This window comes from Acomys russatus, chromosome 5 (assembly GCF_903995435.1).
Source record: "Acomys russatus chromosome 5, mAcoRus1.1, whole genome shotgun sequence".
Classification (NCBI taxonomy): Eukaryota; Metazoa; Chordata; class Mammalia; order Rodentia; family Muridae; genus Acomys; species Acomys russatus.
Window position 1 is genome coordinate 46,487,355 of NC_067141.1, and position 21,341 is coordinate 46,508,695.

The 21,341-nt window shown below is 44.1% G+C and overlaps 1 protein-coding gene across 3 annotated transcripts in view; it reads left to right on the plus strand.

The window, feature by feature from the left end:
• Positions 1-21,341, plus strand: part of Smarca2 (SWI/SNF related, matrix associated, actin dependent regulator of chromatin, subfamily a, member 2) — a 167,495-nt gene that overhangs the window by 91,701 nt on the left and 54,453 nt on the right. For all 3 annotated transcript variants that reach the window (XM_051146287.1, XM_051146285.1, XM_051146286.1), the window contains exons 23-26: positions 1,348-1,514; positions 7,080-7,243; positions 11,712-11,939; positions 16,848-16,925. In XM_051146287.1, the coding sequence (XP_051002244.1) occupies positions 1,348-1,514; positions 7,080-7,243; positions 11,712-11,939; positions 16,848-16,925 (637 nt within the window). The remainder of the gene's footprint in view (positions 1-1,347; positions 1,515-7,079; positions 7,244-11,711; positions 11,940-16,847; positions 16,926-21,341) is intronic.

The following is a 21,341-nucleotide window of genomic DNA, read 5'->3' on the forward strand; positions in this document are numbered from 1 at the left end:
ACAGGAAGGCACACATGAAAATGGATCGGTCAGGAACCAAATGCAGCATGGGTAAATTCTGCTACCCAGGGACATACTTTCAGCGTGTTTGACCTCATGTATGTGGGTGATTGTTTCAAATAGTTTCAACCCTAAAAGTAGATTTCAGTATTGCCCAAAACCGTTCATTGCATTGGAAAACAGAAGGTTGGCCGTGGCAGGAGGCCCGACTTCATCCTTCCCCCTTACCATGGCATTGGCTCTCTTCTCCCATCATGTTTTGCCTTACACCCCTGCAGTAAGCCAGGACCTTATCCCTTCCCATCCACTCACACGGTGCCCATGGCAACCCTGTGAAACAGGTTACTTAAGGTCACACTCCTGTTTACAACACACCAGTGGTTTGTCCATTGCATTGTAAACCAGAACAGTCCATGCAGGTCTCCCCAGTACCTGCTACCTTCTCACCTCTCCAGTCTGCCCTCAGGGATTGGGGGAAGGCGCTATCTCCCCACTTAGGCTTAAGTTACACCCGTCGTTACTTGGTCCAAATTTGTGAGGGCCTTAGGCTTCCTGCACTCTGCAGGACCTATACTTTTTCCTGCCTGTGCGCATGGTTTCCTTTCCGGGTGACCTGCTCTGTGTGTATCCCTTCATTTCTCTCCTAGATGTCTTTCCACTCCTTGTTCCAGGTCTTAACTAAAGTGTTCCCTCCAGGGAAGTCACTGACCTCACACACACTAAGCCAGTGACTAGCAAGCTTTCTCAGTAAAGAGCCAGATAGGAAATATTCTCAGCTTTGTGGACTGCAGAGTCTGCCGTGCTTAGTCGACATGGCTAGTGTAGGATGGACTCAGACAGACAGAGATGCACGGGCATTGCTGTGCTTCGGGAAGGATCTGCCTGCCGGGTGCTGATGGACTAAATTCTCACTGTCACCTGCTGCTTTTTCCTCTATAGTTCTGGCCACAACGTATAGTTCTACATTTTGTCATTGTATGCCTGTCCACATTGTGTTGGTACCAAGTAGGTACTCAGTAAGCATTTGAGTGAATCACAAGTGTCTGAAGTTAATTTGATGGCACACCATGAAGAATCTTAGTGGTTAGAGGGGTTCCCTTTTCTTTTGGGCACCTGCCGTATATATAGCATGCACTTCATACCTGTCACGGGTTTTATATGGGTGGCTTTTCTCTCCCTCATTAAATGCTTGCGTGGCTTAGGATGTCAGCTCCTTCCATCCACAGTTCCTTGCTGAATGTTTACCATGTGCAAGCTTGCTCTATCTGCAAAGCTAAGCTCTTCCAGATCTTTCAAGAAGACAGCAGTTAATACTGCCTTCTTGTTGTTTTGCATTTTCGGGTTCAGGGCTGAGCTGTATCGGGCCTCAGGAAAGTTTGAGCTACTTGATCGTATTCTACCCAAATTGAGAGCAACTAACCACCGCGTGCTGCTTTTCTGCCAGATGACGTCACTCATGACCATCATGGAGGATTACTTTGCTTTTCGGAACTTCCTTTACCTGCGCCTCGACGGTAAGTGCGGGAGGCACTGGGCTCAAGCCACACTCCTGAAAAATCAAAGGGCCATGGGTCCTGAGCTCTGATCTCAGCCAAAAAGGAGGAAGTGGGCTTGCAGGCTTGGTTTAGGTCTGTTTATGAAAAAGCCTTTGACTTTTCCAGAGAACACATATCTTAAGGGACACACTCCATGTCTCCTTTATTCAGTAACAATGTAGTGGTTCATTTGTGAGTTTGTCACTGAAGCCTGTGTCTCTAAATACATTGTTAAGAGATGAGACTTGATTGCTTCCTGGAAGCTGCAAACTATCTTAGGGGTTCCACTGCTGTGATAAATCTCTATGACCAAAAGCAGTGTGGAGAGGAAAGGTTTTATTTCATCTTACAATTCTCAGGTCACGTGTGGAGGACACTTCTCACTGGCTTATTCAGTTTGCATTCTCATTTATCTCAGGAGCACTTACTGAGGCTTAGCAGTGCCCAACGTGAGCTGGGTCCTCCTATTTAACTCATCAATCAAGAAAATGCCTCCTAAGATTGCCCACAGGCTCGTCTGGTAGGGGCATTTTCTCAGTTGAGGTTCTGTCTTCCCAGATGCCCCCAGCTTGTGTCAAATCGACAGAAACTGGCGGCACAAAAACTATTGAGAGAAGATGGCTAAATTTAAGAATGAAATTTAACTGGGCCGGGCAGTGTACACTTTTCGTACCAGCACCCAGGAAACAGAGACTGGTGGATCTCTCTCTGTGAATTCAAGGCCTGCCTGTTGCAGACTAGCCAGGCCCACATAGTGAGACCCTGTCTCCAAAAGGAGGAGGAGAAGGAATGAAATTTGAATATCACATTAATAAGCAAATATGAGTAGAAGAGAATAGGCACTTAAGATATTCCCTAAATTACATGGGCAAATTGTATACTGACCATAGTGTTTCAGAGATTAAAGAAATGGCAATTTTCAAAGTCTAGCGATGAATAATGCGGCCAAGAGATGCTGTGCAGGGATAAGAGTGGACTTATATGCAGGATGCGTATGCGTGTGACCCTGGGTGCAGAGAGCCCAGCCGTCCCTAATAACTTTTCTTTTCTTTCTTTCTTTTTTTTTTGGTCTGATGTGGTATAATGTGATTGTTAAGTGATAGGGAAATTAAAATTCATATTCAATTAGAAGGTTTGGGGCTATTTTTAGTCTGATGTGCACCCCCCCCCCCCCTTTATACATGGTTAATTAGAAATAAACCAAACACAGTTGGCATTTTAGGTTCATTTTCTGTATGTCCTACCTCTTGAGGTCCTATTAAGTTGACTTTAGCTTTTTAGTCTTACTTAAAGTTAGTTGTAACACCAGACACTTCATGATTTTTTTTTTTTAAAGCCCCGTTTACCCTTCCTCTCCAAAGTTGCCAGCTGATGAATGGCTAAGCTGACGTGCATTCATGTCCCTAGATAGTTTTAATTATCCAGTGCATCTCTTTTGCAAACCTGAGTGTTTTTTCTCTCTTGGTGGGGTGCCCTTCCTCCCACTGTAGGTGCCTCCTGTAACTGCTCAGGTGGAACAGACAGGTTTAGTTTTCCTCTGGGTTGCAGCTTGCTAGCTACCCCGAGATACCTGCCTAACCTCTATTGCTACTTCCTGTCACTTTTTTTTTTCCAGTACCCTCAGAACATTTCAAGCTATAAAATTGAGAAACATCTAGAAAGATGGCTCAGCAATGAAGAGCACTTGCTGGGTTGAGTTCCCAGGACTCGCAGGGCAGCTTAGAGCTGCCTGTAACTCTAGTGCCAAGAATGCGAGTGCGCAGTGCTTGTCTCCATGGGCACTCCACACGTGATAGTCACACACTCAGACAAAGTGCACATGTACAACATTTAACAACCACAGAAACATCTTTAAAAATTTTAAATTTATTTATTCACTTTATATCCTGATAGCAGCCCCGCCTTCCTCTCCTCCCAGTAACCACCCCGTATCCCTCCCCCAATTTTACCCTTTCCTTCTCAGAGAAGTGGGAGGTCCCTCATGGGTACCAAGCTGTCACTGCAGAACTAGGAGCATCCTCTCTTACTGAGGGCAGACAAGGCAGCCCAGTTAGGGGAGTGGGATCCAAAGGGAGGCATCAGAGTCAGAGAGGGCACCACTCCAGTTGTTGAAGGACCCACGTGAAGACCGAGCTACGCATCTGCTCCGTATGTGCCGTGGGCCTAGGACCAGACTGTGCCTGCTCTTTGGTTGGTGGTTTGGTCTCTGTGAGCCCCCATTGGCCCAGGTTCGTTGACTCTGTAAGACTCCTTGTCTCCTTCCGTCTCCCTCAATCATTCCCCCCCCCCCCCCAGCTCTTCCATGTAACTCCCCGAGGTCTGTCTAAAGTTTGGCTGTAAATCTCTGCATCTGTTTCCCCTCAGCTGCTGGGTGAAGTGAAGCACATAGCACACGTGGCCATGTTAGTGTCAGTACACACCCTTCCAGCTGCACCCACACATCACCCTAGCACCCAGGCTATAAATGTCTTCAGATTTTCATTACCAAACTTGACATCTCAAGTTTGGCTTCCGGAAGAAAAATCTCTTGATAAAAACCAAGCAAATATTTTTCTACAAAGATTGTGATTGTGCAGGTAGATATAGATTTAGCTACTATGCCATTATTTTGTTGTCATGGGAAATTTTTTTTTTTTTTTTTTTTTTTTTTTTTTTTTTTTTTTTGTGAGAGCAAGTGGTGAAGTTTCATCCAGAAGATGAAATTTCCTAAGACAGCCAAAACTCAGTGACAAATTAGCAGTCATGGCAGCCTAGCAATGTGTTCCTTTTGGAAAATTCTAGTTTTTGACACAATTGCCCCCTTGCTGTTAATTGTGTTCCTGTAACGGGCTATGTCCTACATCAGAGTCTGACAAACCATCAAATGGACACCAGTGCCAGGGACATTAAGCCCCCTGCACCTGCAGCGAGGAGTGCTTGCTTTTGAGTCTCTCCAACCCATACTGAAGAGGTTGCTGGTGACCATCAGAGACCCTAGTGTCTAACAATGGACACAATGAGCCGGGAGATTTCAAATCTTCTCGTAGCAAGTACTGTAGCTTTGCATGGAAAGTGATGGAATATTTTCATTTGTTTATTCTTATCCTATGTCAAACCTCCAGCTCTATTTTTCTTTACACTGTAAGCACCCAGAAGATCTTGTTTTCCTGAGGTCTCTGGTGGACTCCTTTAAATAATGTCGATACTGTTATTTTTTTTCGGTGCTCCATTTGCACTTGAGGTTATTTCATCCTAGGTAGGCACATTTCCCATTTGCTTCTATTCATATCTTACCAGATTGGTTTTCAGTGATTAAAACATGCTGAAGGTCATGACTTCAGAGTACCTAGGAGCCCAGTTTCTGTGCCCGGCTGTTAATGACCTGGGGCCCTTATTCTTCCTTTCCCCCACTTAGAAGGATCCTTGTCAGTTTGCTTGGCTTTTCTTTCCATTTAAGGCAGAGTGTATAAACGTGAAAGTGGTGAAACCTTGTGAGTAATTTAATCCTGCAACTGGCATTACTTACATACAAGTCTATTTAAAGACACAGTATGCCTGGAACAAGCTTAAACTGAATACAGGAGATCAAATATAAGGTTAGGGAGTTCTTTAGGACGTAGGATGTAGCTCAGTGATAGAGCATTTAGCTACTACCCTCTGCAAGGCCCTGGGTTCAATCCCCGCTGCCACTAACTAAAGGGTGGGTGTGGCTTTTGTAGATGATTCAACATGTGTGTAGGATAAGAGGTGTAGTTTAGACCTTCAGTTTCCTCCAAAGTCCTACGTATCCAATGCTTGGTCCCCAGAGTGTCTGTACTGGGAAGTGAGTGAACTTGTCAGAGGTGGGAAGCCTCTAGGTCACTGGAAACATGCCCTTCAAGTAGACAATGGGCCCCATCCCTTCCCTACGCTTTCTGTGTATCCCAGGCACAAGGTAGGCAGCTGTGCTGTGCCATGGACGTCTGTCATGGTGCCATCTGTGACTCGCTACGTGACTTGCTAAGAAACAGGACCCTCTAAAACTGTGTGACAAAAAAGTCAAAGATTTTTTCTTGTGCATAGAAGATTGAGACTGCAAAGGCTGCATAGAGAAGGTCTCCTGCAAAACAAAATGTGCCTCCTCTTAGCATCATGGACAAAATGGTCTGCTGTGACCTCAGCAAGTCAGTTCTGAAAATAATTAAAAAAAAAAAAAAAAAAGATTTACACGCTTCAGAACCTACTCAGTAAACCACCCCTCCTTCAAGTTTGGATTCCTGCAGTTCCCCCTGGAAGGATTTGAGCAGTTCACTAAACAAAACAAATCAAAATCTAATTTAGAAGTAAGAGGTGTCCAAAGAACATTGCTTTGCTACAGGGAGAGAGGCCCCCAGCCCATCCCCTGCTTCCCCTGCTCCTAATCCCCACTTGCTATATTTGGGGGATTGATTCTCTTCCCTCCTGAGGATGCTCATTATTCTTGCTAAATGTGAAAAACAGATCCTGGACCCCCCCCCCCCCCGCCCATCCCCACCCCACGTTTGGGGCCTTGACCCTTAGTGAGTTACTTGCTTCCTTTAGCTGGGGTCAGTTAAATGTTTTAACAAGGCGCAGGAATAACATTTGTACAGCAGCCAGCCAAGGAGTATCATGTAGAAGCTTAGAGTTTCCCCATCAGCCTGTTCACAATCCCGCAGCCACTCCCCTAGTGGCACACATTCAGGTGGGATCTGGTGGAGTTTTAAATTGTCCCTTCCACAGGATGTTCTATGAAGAGGCCCAATAAATATGTTGCAGATGGCTAGAGTGGAACTCGGGTGTGCCCCAAAGTGAGCGCAACCCTCACCGGGACTCATGAGCTCTGCTGAGTCTATGCTCTTCCAGCCTTCCTGCTATGACCACCCTGGTACCTAACAGCCTGCTCTGTGGCTTGGTGTTGGTTTAGCATCTTTTATCCTGAAAGAGCAGCGAGTTCGCCTTCGCGACACTGAAGTTCACTTCTAGGTCTTGAGGATGGAAGCAGTCCCTCACTTTGTGATTTTGACACCACATCCTTAGTAGGGATCCAAATGTGAAGGCAACAGAGAACACCTTCTTCTTGCCGTAATTCTCTTGAGGTGAACGAGACCGTGTTCTAATGCCTCTCAGGAAAGTTGCTTTAAACCGTTATAATCACTGTTTTTAAGCATGTGAGTATACATGTATGTGGGTGGCCTTTTAAAATTATTTGTTATTTCTAAGCCCAGAAGTAAGTCCAGGAAATGTGTTCATTATGTCTTAGAGTAAGAATGTTCTAGAAACTGTGAAGTTGCAAAGGTATCCGGTCAGAAATATAAACATTTTTTTCCTTTCTTCTTCCTCTCCTTTTTCCTCTCCTCCTCCTTTTCTTTTTCTAATTGCAAAATGCTTCAGGTTCCTATCAAAATTACAAAAACCCCAACCATTACCTCACTGGTGCTAAAAGAACCGTGGATGTATTTCTCAAGGAAGCAGGCATTTTTGTCTAGTTCTCTCTTTTTTTTTTTTTTTTTTTTTTTTTTTCTGGATATGAGTTAAGTGTTAGTTGTATTTTTCTTATCCCCTCAGGCACCACCAAGTCTGAAGACCGTGCTGCTTTGCTGAAGAAATTCAATGAACCTGGGTCCCAGTATTTCATTTTCTTGCTGAGCACACGAGCTGGGGGCCTGGGCTTAAATCTTCAGGCCGCTGACACAGTGGTCATCTTTGACAGCGACTGGAATCCTCATCAGGTGTGTGTATCTACTCTCTGGAGAGGAAGGGAAAGAGGATCAGTCTCATCACTCACCTTTATAGGACAGAGCGCATTCTAAATGACTGGGCAATTTCTCCAAAGGAGAAATAGCCTGGCCAATTATTAGGGCTGTTTTCTTATCTCTCTTGGAGCGCAGCTATTTCCCTGTTGTGCCCAAGCCTGGGAAGAGCCCAAATGTGGGCTGGAGAACTCACTTTCTTCTGTCTTAACCCCATCTCTTGGGATGGCCGTTGAACAAATGACATCTGGTGACAGACACATCAAGGATACATGGTCCAGGGGCTGTGGGGTATAGCTCAGTGGTGGATTATGAGCTTAGTGTTCATGAGGCCCTAGGTCTGGCCTCCAGGACCATTAATAACAACAACAAACTGAAGGACATGGTGGCCAGCACTCATGGAGTGCACCAGCCTCCTGGTGTGCATTGCTTCACTCAGTTTTCAGAACCACTCTGAAAGGTCATGGATGTTAGGTACTATTTACGTTTCTGCCGTTAAGGAGACTGAGTCCCAGGTAAGTTAAATAACTTCTTCAAGGATGCTTAGTATAGGATTGTTAACCTTCCATTTTGTTTTGCATGTCATTTAAAATCGCACACACACAAAATAATCCCATCGAGTATCTGTTATTGTCAGCTTTTTTCCCCCTCTAGATAACGTTACAGATATTCTTCTAAAGAAATATCTTGGTGGTTCCACAGTGAACGTTGACTAGATCTTTTATGCCGTAGGTTTCCTAACTGACCCTAGGACATGGGGCTTCTGTCTGTGGGATACTGGGTAGAATGATAGCAGCAGGGTCTCGTTCTGGATTCCAGTTGCTAATAGGGGGGACCTTCACGCCTCACACATGAACACGAAAGTGTGTCCATCTCACCCAGGCTCCTCCTCGGCAGGCACCTGGCCATCCTCAGGAGCAGCATGCCCATCTCACAGAGATTGGGAAGGCTGAGTGGTAGGGACTTCCAGAAAAGTGCAGGTGGCAGGAAGTGGAGTACAGGGGTACATCAGAATTGAAAGACAGCTCTTAAAGAAACACAGGCCTGCTTTTGCTGCTCCCTGATGCCCCACCCCTAGGTATCTCCAGGAGCCTGGATGCCTCTGTGTTGAGCCTTGGTCCCAGTCCTTTCCTGTGGGTGAGAAGGTTGAAGCAGAGCTAAGGGTGGGAGCCTCCAGCAGAGTCTGCTTGCTTCAAGTTCAGAAACAATTTTCATGTATTTATCTCAACATCCCTTATTGCGTTCTGCAGCAGGCAGGATTCCTATCAGGGTGGCAGACCTCTCATTTTCTTCCTACCTTTTTGCTTACAGTTTCTGACCCACCTAAAAGCAAAGGGAGAGAAAGCACGAGTTCAAATTACCAACAAAATCCTACATTTATGAGATTCTCTTCAAACTTTGACTAGAAGCACAGCTTGCTTGGTATTTCCATCATTAACTAGAAGTTCCATAACTGTTCAAAACAGTCAACCGTAAAGCCTCCCCAGGAGCCCTCTCTTTTGCTGGGCTCTTGGGCTCAGGGTTCTATTGGTGTGAAGATACACCAGGACCATGGCAACACTTATAAGCCAGCTGGAATCAAATGTTTTCCTTTATTAGTTTAGAGGTGTAGTCCCTTATTATCATGGCTGCACAGGCAAGCATGATACTGGAGAGCTAGCTAAGAGTTCTGTATCCGGATCTGAAGGCAGCAGGAAGAGAGAGCAACACTGGGCTTGACTTGAACTTCTGAAACCTTAGGGCCACTCCCAGGTAACACACTTCCTCCAAGGCCACACCTACTCCAACAAAGCCCACACTTCCTGACAGTGCCATTCCCTGTGGGCCTATGGGGGCCCATTTTCATTCAGATCTCCACATAGCATGAGGGTGATGGAGCTGGAGTTGCTGACTGAGACCCTAGACATAAACAGAACCTAGTAGCAGGAGTCTGCAGTCTCAGCTGTGAGGGAGGAAAAAGCAGGAAGATTGTAAGTTCATCTAATTGAGGGATATGGAGTGACTTCAGGGCTAGCCTGAGCAACTTAGTGGTACTTTGTCTAAAAAAGTAAAGCAGGGCTTGGAATACAGTTCAGTAGTAGAAAGTTTGCCTAAAATGTTATGTATGAGGTTAGGATTTAATCTCCAGTTCTGCGGCAAACAAACAAACAAACAACAACAAACCTAAAGTTAAAACAAAAATACAGAGAGAAACCTGAGAAATATTAACCCATTCGATAATTACATCACTTCTTTCTTGTTTATAACATGCAGCCCTTGGTTTTTTTTTTTTTTTTTTTTTGGCTTAGGGAGACTCACATTCTTTGAGTCTCTCCATCCCAGGAATGCTAACTGTAGCTGCTTTCCAAATACACAGGTGATCTAGACATAAAGCCACATTGCTGCCTCAGTTACCAGCCACCAGGACTGTTGCGACAAGTTCCCAAGGACTCTTGGACTTTCTACCCTGTCTCTGTGTTGTCTCTGTCATCTGCTGCCACCTGCATTTTAGTGTTGTGGTTTTATTTGCCTCTTTTAGGCTGTAGGTCAGAAAACTTATACTTTTGGGCAAGCCTGGTCAACTACTGAGGACAAGAGAGGGCTAGTTCTCATGTTTGGAATGTAAATACGAAGCTGGTGGTTGGTGAAGGGACTAGCCTTTTCTGCTTCTGGCTCAGGGAGCCCAGATCTTTAGTATGAGGCCTGTCACAGAAATGATTTCCTCACCCTAGTTCTAATGGAAAGGTTGGTGACACAGAGCCTGTCATTGGTTATTGCCTAAGTCCTGGTGAAGGTGTGTTGGAAGAGATGGTCAGTTCAAGCCCTCCTTAAGGAAACATTTTAGTTATCTATTTTACATTGTCCCGTTTAGAAAAGAATTTGAGGAGCTAGTCCCCATTGTGTGCAATGGTCAGCACACGATATCTACATGAATTTTTTTTCCTGTCTTCCTAGGACAAACTTCTGCCTTAATTACTCCCATTTAAAAGGTCCCTTCAGCAAAAGCAAATCTTCCATGCACACTTTTGTCTACTGTCCCATTGTGTTACACAAGTGACAGGAACCTGGGCTGGGTGAAAGGACAAGCTTGTAGCTGAGTGTCAGCTGTGTTTAAAATGTAATGCTAGGAACGCAAGAGCCAGAGCACAGGCCTTTGTCCTAAAAACATGCCTGGTCTAAAGGCATGGATGTAAATAACACATCAACGTCAGACCAGGTCCCTCTCCTGGACCGTGTGATTTAAAAGGGCCATGTGAAGATATTTTTATTTGAGCAGCTATGAAGCTAGGTGATGATTTCAGAAGTCTATGGAAGCTTTTACTTAAATATTTCACTAAAGTGTTTTTCATATTATAAGATTAATACTTTCAAAGTAGAGGAAATGTAAAATATGAATAAACAAAATGAAAGCTTTTAAAGCATCCAGCCCTATTGGTGGGCAATGTAAACATTGTTGGCATGCTGGCGTTTGCTGCTCTCACCATTTTCATGGCCTATGTGGATGTGCACACGTGGGACCAAATGTACATGCTCACTCACAACGTCTAGTTCCCACTGACAGCCCTGTGTCATTGAATCTTCTTGATAATGTGTGTGTCTGCTGGTGCGTGCTACAATCTACTGGACCAATCTGGCACTGTTGAAAAACAGTGAAAAAACAAAAAACAAAACAAAACAGAACAAAACAAAAAAAACAACCTCCCCCAAAACAGAAAGAATAGGTAATGCTAAAAAGAAAGTCCATGCTATTTATTAATATTTATGCATCCCATGGTAGTCTCTTCAGGATAAATTTGCAAATGTGAATTCTGAGGCAGAGCCATGTCCAATATCGACATTTTTGGCATAGCTTGCCAAATTTTTGGCCTCCCTTTCCTCTCTCAATTCTTTAATTTCTTATCCTACTAGCAATCATTTGATTTCTAGATATCCAGTATTTCCAATACTGGGGTGTACTTGTAAAACAAAATACTGAATTTTTGATAGGGTTAGACCCAGGAATTGGGTAGCTGGACAGTCACTGTCTGTTGTATGTATGTATGTATGCATGCATGCATTCATGTATGTTGTACATGTATATATGTACATGAAAATGCAATTCAGGGATGTAATAGTGTCATTAACACATTGCAATGAAGACACTTGGACATGCTTTTGTAGGCAGTATCTAAGTCTTTTTTTCTGACACCAGATATATTGGTTTTTGTTCCTATGGAGGGCTAATTTTCATGACAAATGTACAGGGAGGGGAAAATATTTTAAGAGCTAGATTTCAAATCCTGAAATAATATTTCACTTGGCATGAGTTAATTTAAGCCCAGACTGCCTTAATAGGAAATGACCTTGACTATATATATGTATTTTACAAATAAGCAAAATTGAACATTTGTAAAGGCTGGTTGTGGAGCATTTTCTGGGTTAATCCAGGCACCTGGATCCTCACAGCATAATTTGTTATCAAAAACAGGATCTGCAGGCCCAAGACCGAGCTCACCGCATTGGCCAACAAAACGAGGTCCGGGTGCTGAGGCTCTGCACCGTCAACAGTGTAGAGGAAAAGATTCTCGCAGCTGCCAAATACAAGCTGAATGTGGACCAGAAGGTTATCCAGGCCGGCATGTTTGATCAGAAGTCATCCAGCCACGAGCGGAGAGCGTTCCTGCAGGCCATCTTGGAGCATGAAGAAGAGAATGAGGTATTACAGGAAGCCACATTTGTGGAATCTAACAGTGACCTTTTGTCTCAAAAGGATTAAGAATAACACCTTTGTTCCTTAAGAATTTTCTGGGCTGGTGTTAATTAAAATGACTAAATTAGCTGCTATCTTATATCCCAAGCACAGACAGACTCAGAAAGTTATTATAGAAGAGCTATTGCCAGAAAACCTTTAACGTTTAGCCTGTGCATACTTCCTCTCCTCTAGGGGTTGGGTACCACCAAGTATATTTTATTGTATTGTGAGTGCTGCCTCCTTTAGGCAAGATGTGGAACTGCAGCAATTATACTGTGTAGCACTCATTTTTTTCTTCTTCTCATACTGCAGAGCCCCTGACGCTGATGCTTTTTGATTTGGGATAGGAATACCTCAGCAGTTATAGGAAGGTCCTTTGCCATATCTTTAGCTCATGGGTTTGGAAAGCCTGAATGTAACCACTACAAAAAGGATCTTTTAAAGTTCTGAACAGAGTCAGTGAAAAACCACCCAAGTCCTAACATCTCGATTTTGAAAAATTGCCAAACAGTACTTTTATTATATTTCGTTTGTCGAGTCATTTTTTTTCTTTTAGATGACCAGTTTCAGTCATTTTATTCTAAAAAAATCATTCTAGGACTGGGGAATACAGCTCTGTGAAGGATACTTGCCTTGCTTGTGTGAGTTCTTAGGGCAGGCGTGCAGGCATGCACACACATGCGCACTCACACACACACACACCACACAAATTATCAGCCTGAAATTAACTTAAGTACATTTAAAAACATATGTATAACATCCATAAAGCAAAATACCAACATTAGTTCATACCATAAACTCGTGTAGGGATACATGCATTTGCTTTTGTGTACCGGTGCTTAACATTTAGAGCATATGTTTATTTTACATATTGACACAGAATATGATTCTCATTGTGTAAGTGTAGGTTTTTTTGTGTTTTAAGTCTTCTGTAAATTAAATTTTAAATTCTTTCAAAAGTATTTTTTCCTTTAAAAAATATTTTTATATACTATATTCTAATTATGGTCCCCCTCCTCCAACTCCTAGACCGTCCCCACCCACCCAAATCCACATTCTCTCTTGCTTTCCCATTTGTGAGTGGCTGTCAGTTGGAGATGGGTTAGGGATGTGGGTCTGTGTCCACCTCCACTCTCAGAACTGGAATCCCAGCAGGCCCAGACCTGTGCAGGCCCTGTCCATCCTGCTGCAGTTCACAGGCCTGCTGGCCCTGCCTTGTTTTCTCAGTGCCCTCCATTTCCTCTGACTCTTAGAGTCTCCCTGCCTCCTCTCCCGTAGGGTTCCCTGAGCCGCAAGGGGAGGGAATTAATGGAGACATCCCATTTAGGACTGAAGTATTCCCAGGTCTCTCACTCTCTGCACATTGTCTGGCCGTCGGCCTCTGTATTTGTTCCTGTTTGTAGCAGAAGGAAGCCTCTCTGATGATGGCCGAGCCGCACACTGACCTATAAGTATAGCAGAATGTTGTTAGAGTCATTTTGTTGCTCTATTCTCTTAGTAAAACAGTAGTATTTAGTTTTCCATTAGGGTCCCTCAGTCTCAGCTTCATGGCCACCTAAGCAGTGTCGGGGATGGGTTCCGCCTTATGGAGTGGGCCTTAAATTCGATCAGACGTTGGTTGGTCAGTCCCGTAAGTCTTGTGCTACTGTTGCACGTCTTGCATGTAAGGCCGCTGTTTTAGACCTAAGCATTTGTAGCTGGGTTTGTGTTCGCCTTTCTGCTCTGCTGTAGTATGCAGTGTGCCTTTAAATGCTAAGTCAGTGAGGGTGGAAGGCTGTAGGTAGGCACCCCAGCCGACTTCTCCATCTTCAGGGTTGTGGAGGTGTTGTCTTCAGCAAAAGGGCTTTGCCCTCAGTTTGTGGCGAGCAACCAATAGCCTTGGGAATAGTCTAGGTTTTTGGAGGTTCCCATGAGGCACCCTTAGCCAACAGTTTGATTCGCTATAGCCCATTCTCAGAAGCGGAGTCTTCAATTGGTGATGAGAGATGTCCATATGAGGCTCCGCCTCCCTTGTTATTTGGTGATTACATTTAGATCAGCTTCATGTATGTGCGCATTTTAGGAAGCTGCTACTGTATTAGGTTTCCATACTACCCCTCAAATGGCCTTTAGGTTTTAGCTGCCCATCTCTATATTCCTTCCCTCGCCTATTTTTTCCTCCCCCAACCATTTGATCCTCCTATCCAATTCCTGCCCCATCCATCCATAACTGTTTTATTTCCCCTTCCTAGGGTGATAATTCCTCCCCCATAGTCCCTTACTCAATACCTAACGTTTGTGGCTATGCGGATCATGGCATGCCTATCAAAAGGCTTGAGAGCGAATGTCCACAAATAAGTGAACACCTATTTGTCTTTTGGGGTATGGGTTACCTCACTTGGGATGATTTTTTTTTCTGGCTTCATCTATTTTATCTGATTCCCTAGCCAATGTGGCCAGCAGGTTTCCAGGGAGAGACCACCTTGGGTTTTGGTGGGTGAGGCAGAACTTTAAAGTCTTTTACATAGTCTTCATTTCTGAGATGAGCCTGCATGTGAAGTAGAGACTGGTGTCTAAAATCATCCTGAAATGAATCATTTTGCAAAGTGAAAAGCGCTTTGGTATTGTGCCCCCTAATTTGTCTGCCTTATCTATAGCTGATTAGTTACCTATTGAATTTCAGGAAATGACGAGAAGTAAAATTGGTCATATGCACTCAAATATCCGCACGCATCTAAAAACTTTAAAAATCCCAAAAAACTCACCGCTTCAGGTTTTTAAAATTGAAGATTTGATACAGACTTAGGAATTGGATTGCCACGTGCCTTTTTGTTTGTGTGTGTGTTTGTTTGTTTGTTTATGTATTTGGACACTTCCCCCAAACACTGAGGGCTGGTGAGATGGCTCGGCAGGTAAAGGTGTTTGCTGCCAAGCTGCCAAACTGAGTTTGGTCCTCAGGACCCACAGGTTAGAAGGAGACAACTGACTCCCACAAGTTGTCTTTTGACGTTCACATACACACACACACACAGCATAGCACATGCATGCATTCTCATAATGAATATAATTATGTTAAATACATTTCAAATAATAATATGATAAAAAATTTAGCTCACTATTTTATTTTATTTTTTTTTTTTTTAAGACAGGGTTTCTCTTTGTAATAGACCTGGTTATCCTGGAACTCTCTTTGTAGACCAGGCTGGCCTCGAACACACAGAGATCCACCTGCCTCTGCCTCTCAAGGGCTGGGATTAAAGGCTGCGCCACCACATTCGGCTTGTTTTTTTTTTTTTTATTTTTTTAAAAGGCCTTGTAAAAATGTTACCTGACCAGGTGAGATGATGTGCAAGGAAGTGTGGAGTTTCCTAGCCTTCTTGAACCACAGGGAGAGGGTGATCCCTCTCAGGCCTGCAGAGCACCACATAGGGCCTACAGGGGAGTTCCATGCCAACCATTCCTCACTAATCGCAGCCTGCTGGGACTCCACATCCCTTCCAGGCAACGACTGTGACAGGGAGCTATTTATTGGGCTCTGGTAATAATCTATGCCCTGATGTGAAGTCAACTGGGGACCTTTGAAGACTTCAGGGAAAGCGTTCTGTCCCAACGGTCCAGGGCAGTGCAGGGTGCCATGATCACAGCTGCCGTGTGAAGTGTGAGGGTATGAGGAACACAGCAAGAATTCCCGCCATCTTCCCAGCTGCTCTGTGCTGCGGGGACTGAGGTTTCTGTGAGCAGCTGCCCTGCCACTTTCTAGAACTGCATCTTGCTTGTGGATAACCCCTTGTGTGGGTGGTAAAGACAGGATGGTGGCTGTAGGAAGAGCGGGAACCAATGAAGGCCTCTGTGGACTAGTGCTTTACCCAGGTGCAAGACCTCATAAGTTCTGAGCCCCCTCACCAGCTAGCCCACTCCCTTGTCAGATGAAATGTAATATTTAGACAGATTGACTTTATCAACATGGAGGTGAATTAAATTGGAAGGGTTTTCGGTAGTCAGTATTGTCTTGAATCATATACTTTATTGGGCTCCATTCAATTCTAAGACTAAGTCCCTGCAGTGTGCAAGGTGTCTTGGGAGCTGACATCATCTAGCTCACAATGCTGTGTAAGCCACAGCATACTGTTAGTCCCTAAAACCTTTAGAACTCTTGGTTTCTGAGAAATGAGCAGATTACGCAACTTTGTATAACAGGATATAAAATTTAGGAACTTTTTGTCCTTATGTAATTGCTTCTTGTACTTCCTTTAAATTTTTTTAACCAGGTAGAGTTTCCAGGTATTTTGGTATTGATAGTTTTTAATTGTGCCTTAACCATAGTTTTAGCCATCAGCAGTAATAGTGCCTATTGAAATGCATAGATTCAATGTATCATAAATGTTTTGTATTTGGTACCTATATATGATTTTTTTTTCCTTGTCCTGGTACTTAGTGACAAAAACTCATTGTTTGGGGGTAAATTTGAAAATAGACATTCAGGTCTGCAGTCAGTGGAATTAGTGGGATTAACATTGAGTAGTTAGTTGTTCCTGTGGATTTCCGTAGTTAAGGCTGGCATCCTGCCGTGAAGTAGGTGTCCCGCCTATGTTACAGATGAGGTCATGGAGGCGGGGAGACTTTAAAAGTAACAGAAAAGATCCACACCCGGGAGAGCTGGTGTTTCTTAGAGAGCTGACTTCCTGCCCTAGACAGAGTTCCTGCTGGAAAGACAGTTTGAAAAGCTCACAAAATACAAATGGCAGGTACTAACCCCAGGGACCCTCCCTTACCTTTCTATCTGGAGAAATGGAACAGAATAAACACCCGCCATCTCCCTCCCCCCCCCCCCCCCCCCCCACACTATTTAGCCTCTTCCTTAAAGCCTCTTCAATGATTTGTTTTTGAAACCAGGAAGAAGATGAGGTACCAGACGACGAGACCCTGAACCAGATGATTGCTCGCCGAGAAGAGGAGTTTGATCTTTTTATGGTAATGTCGCAGGAATCATGGGAAGCCACTGCCACCCCCTCCCCCACTTTTGGTATCCAGGATGTCTGCAGCTTGCATATTGCGCAGAGCCTTGGTCCTGAAGCCCGTGTGTTGCTTTTGGTTCAGAGTCTGCAAACTGGCTGGATTTAGCCTGCAGACATATTGTGTTTGGCCCACATAGCAGTTCTTAAAATTTTGCATTTGTTGCCAACTTCAAAAGAATCCTGATTTCTGGCTTCCTTTGGAAAGTGAGATGGGGCAGTGTTAGGCCCACAGCTCTGTGTGGAAGCAATCGGCCAGAGCTGAGTGGAAGCTTCACCCTCTGGACAGGCTTTGTGGCCCATAGCTCACCAGAGATCCACTCCTAATCCCAGGCCGGCGTCAGACTGGACAACTGCCCATCCTCATGGCATTCAGCTGGCAACTGGGGCTAGCCGGCGTCTTCCTGATTAGGAGCAGGCAAATAGCTGCAGCCCTTAAAAATATATATACAGAAGAATACAATAGAACCCTTGGCACGTGCACATAGGAAGACATGGCCTTGGTTCAAAGAGCAAAACCTGCTTCACGTTAAGGGGGCCTTGGTGTTTCAGAATTTGTTGTCAGTGGCTTTAACTTTGGAGTTCTGGCATGTGTAGCACCTGTACATTTCCTGAAAACTCAGTTTGATTTACGTGAGAGGTGTGCACATGCCACGGTGGTCGGGGAAGAAGCCCAGTCTGTGAGAGAGACTGCTCACGCAGCTGCAGAATGGCAGGTACGTTTGCAGTCTGTCTTAGACGACCAGCCCAGTCCTGGCCATGTAGTGTTCACATATTATGTAGTTGAATGAGGGGTGATGTCGGCGGCTGCAGGCTTTGTCTGGGTGGTGAGACAGATTCAGGTGGGTAAAGTGTAAGGCTTCTTCTGTTACGTTCAGTCATTTTGATCATCATCTCAGGCATTTGGCCTGATGTGGAGGCAGGAATATGTGCACCATGTAGCAGTGACAGTGTAGGAGCATTGAAGAAAGCTGATCACAGGCACCAGTTGGAAAGCCCTGAGGTCTTGGATAATGTACCTTGCATGAACAAAGCACAGGGAGAGGAAGGGTGTATTAAAGATACCATTACTGGTGCTGGGGCTATAAAGAAGAGATGTGAGACTCATTTAGCCAGAAATTACAAGTTTTGAAGAGAAGCTAGGAATCTACACTGTGAGGCACAATCTCAGCATTAAGGTTCGCAACTAAATCCAGGACTTTTATTAATGCTGTTATATAGCATCGCAGGCCAAGATAAACACAACTAAGCTAATTATGACCCAATGGGTAGTGATCTCGCCTTTTTGGCTTGGGAGGGTGTAAGGGTAGAGCTAAGGCTGTGTTGGTACTTAATGTAATTTTCGTGGCGGGGGGTGGGGGGGGGGAGTTTATTCGTTTGTGTGGCTTTTGTCTAGAGAACACAGATTGTGCCCACACATAATGATTTACCATAAAAGATCATTAACTCTTTCTCAGAAAAATACGGATGGCCGTAGCAGTAACACCCAGCTTAGGAAATGCATTAGTTCCCTACACAGGTGAAGCCATTTTAGAGAGACAGGGCAGTAACGTGGGATTCTGCTATCACTCTCAGCATTTACAGATTGAATTTTTAAGTAGGGAGGTTGGGGATGCACATCAGAAACAGGCATCTGTCTTTGAGGAACGTTTTAAGATGTAGGTGACTGGGGAACCACGAGGCAAAAAGGCTTCCCTGAGGCAAAGGGCTTTCCTTGCAGTGACTCAACACCACTATAGCCTCGGACACTTCCAAATTAGATTCAGCTCAGAAGCTCAGAAATAGTGGTTCCCTGGGAGCCCTGAAATCTGGGTGCAGCGGGGGGAGGGGGGGCATAGGGGGCTAGATATTTCCCCTCCGTTCTTCTTTGAGGCTAGACTTTTGTAGAAACTGAAAACCTCACACAAAAATGGAGAGTCTGTCCAAGCCATCTCCCCCTTCCCCCCCCACCCCTCCTACCTCCCCCCCCCCCCCCCCCCCCCCCGCCTGCATCCCCTACCCATCCTTTAACTAAGGAATGACTATGTGACCCTGAACAGGCCAGACTGGCTAAGGGGTGATGTGCTTGTGTAGGCGTCTTAACTTTGTGAGCTCTCATGCCTGTTTCTTAAGTGTTAGCATCCATTTGGAGGAAGGGCGCTATACAGGTTTTTGTTGAGTTTAATTTGTAAAACGGAACTCTCTGGCTGCCTTTGGTCACTTCGCTGTTCATTAGCACCTCCACCAGGGGGCAGGAAATAGAATTTGGATCCATGCCAGCTCCTCTGATTAAAGAGTTCAGTGAGGAGCAAGAAGGAAACGTGAACTGTCCTGGTCTCTGGCTCTCATATATCTAAAGTCTTCATCCATGATTAGGAATTCGTTCTGTGCATCACATTAATGCTGACTTATTTCAATGTATAGATACTGTAAACAAATAGTTTCTTTAGAATAATAATCTTTCTTTTAAACTGTGGTATTGCTTCTCCCCTTCTAAAACCAAGACATCAAGTAACTCACCGTCTATACTGACAACCTGTGAGTTTTAGCTGAAAATTTTATTTGATAGAAACATGCTTCAGATATTTGTCTTGGACCAATATATAAACAATAGGCTTTTAGCGACCATGTTTGCTACAAAGGCTAAAAATAATGGTAAATGTTAAGGTATATAATAAGGTCTTAAGGCAAATATATCCAGGTAGTAATTAAGCCAAAGAGTTAGTCTTTTTATCTAAAACTGGCCTAAGATGTAATACAGAGGCATCGTGGGAGTAGAACTTCTGGACAGAGATGCCATCATTAGGATGCAGCTTATCCTGTTTAACTGAAGTTATCCTTTTTTTTTTTTTTTAAATCACATGCGTGGCTTATTTCCATTAAAATTTAAAAAAAAAAAAAAACTACCTACTCCCAGTTGTCCTCCTCTCCAGTTATAAAATGACCTACTGTGGTCACTTTACAAGCTCTGTTCCAGGAATCAAGATTGTGTTGTAGAACTTGAAGTGGCAACCTTTTGTCACAGAGTGGGTCATCTGGAGACTGCGTTCTTACTGGTTGTCCGACAGCTATGAGGAGGTTGCCTCATGCAGCCTCTGTCTGGCTCCTGCCTTAAAGAAAGCACCCTCTTGCCCCCTTGCCAAGCTCCATGGGTAGATGCTGTTTCTGAGCCGAGCATGGCATGGCTGGGTTAGGCCAAGCACCGCAAGCTAAGTATAGCACATGAGAGAGCAGGACAGCCACACTTATCTTCCAAGGGGATGCCACCATGCGCCAAGCTTACCCCGTCCTGCAGACGGAATGGTTTTCAGAAGTGTTGAAGCACAGTTTAAGGAGCCTGGACCCTTAATTTTTAAGTCACATTTGGGTTCAAGTAGCAAATATTTGTTTTGCATTCTATCAGTTTTAGCTTTTTTTTTTTTTTTTTTAATTTATTTATTATTATGTATACATTATAGATGGTTGTGAGCCACCATGTGGTTACTGGGAATTGAACTCAGGACCTCTGGAAGAGCAGTCAGCGCTCTTAACCACTGAGCCATCTCTCCAGCCCCAGTTTTAGCTTTTAAGGGGAAAAAAATCATTTTGTTGAATCCATGTTTCAGTACAGTAGAACGAGAAGAAGAGGGAAAAGATAAATAACTACTGACTAACTAACTTATCTCATTGGGAGATGATCTGTATATATGTAACTACTGTACAGAGAGGGAAAAAAACACTTTGGTTTGCTCTTTTACACAGTATCAGAGTGTTTGGCTAAACTTAAAGTCGTGTGTGTGGCACACCATTTACCCAGAACCAGGTAGGATTTCTAGAACAGAAAGCAAAAGATGGAGGCACAGGCTTCTTTTTTTTTTTTTTTTTTTTTTTTTTTAATATTTATTTATTTATTATGCATACAATGCTCTGCCTTCATGTATACCTGCAGGCCAGAAGATCACATTATAGATGGTTGTGAGCCACCATGTGGTTGCTGGGAATTGAACTCAGGACCTCTGGAAGAGCAGGCGGTACTCTTAACCTCTGAGCCATCTCCCCAGCCCCCAAGGCACAGGCTTTTGAGGGCCATGAAGGGAAGCTATTTCACACGTATCTTGCCACTTGAGAAGATACTGACTTTGAGGTTTGCTGTATTATAATAATTTCCTAAGTGCTGAACTTTTTAAAAGGTGAAGAGTGGAGGAGTGCAGTCCTTTCCTGTCCTCACTGTGTTCAGAGAAGCCACTGCATTAGTGACAGCTGACCACTGTAATCATCTGTGTCATTGTGGGTAGTCACGAATAACACCCCCCCTTAAATGTTTCTCCCTTTCCATTAAAACCGTGGATCCTCTTCATAAGGGTCAATATTTTTAGTAGTGTCTCTTTTGTATGTGCTCAGAGCATTCACTTGTTTT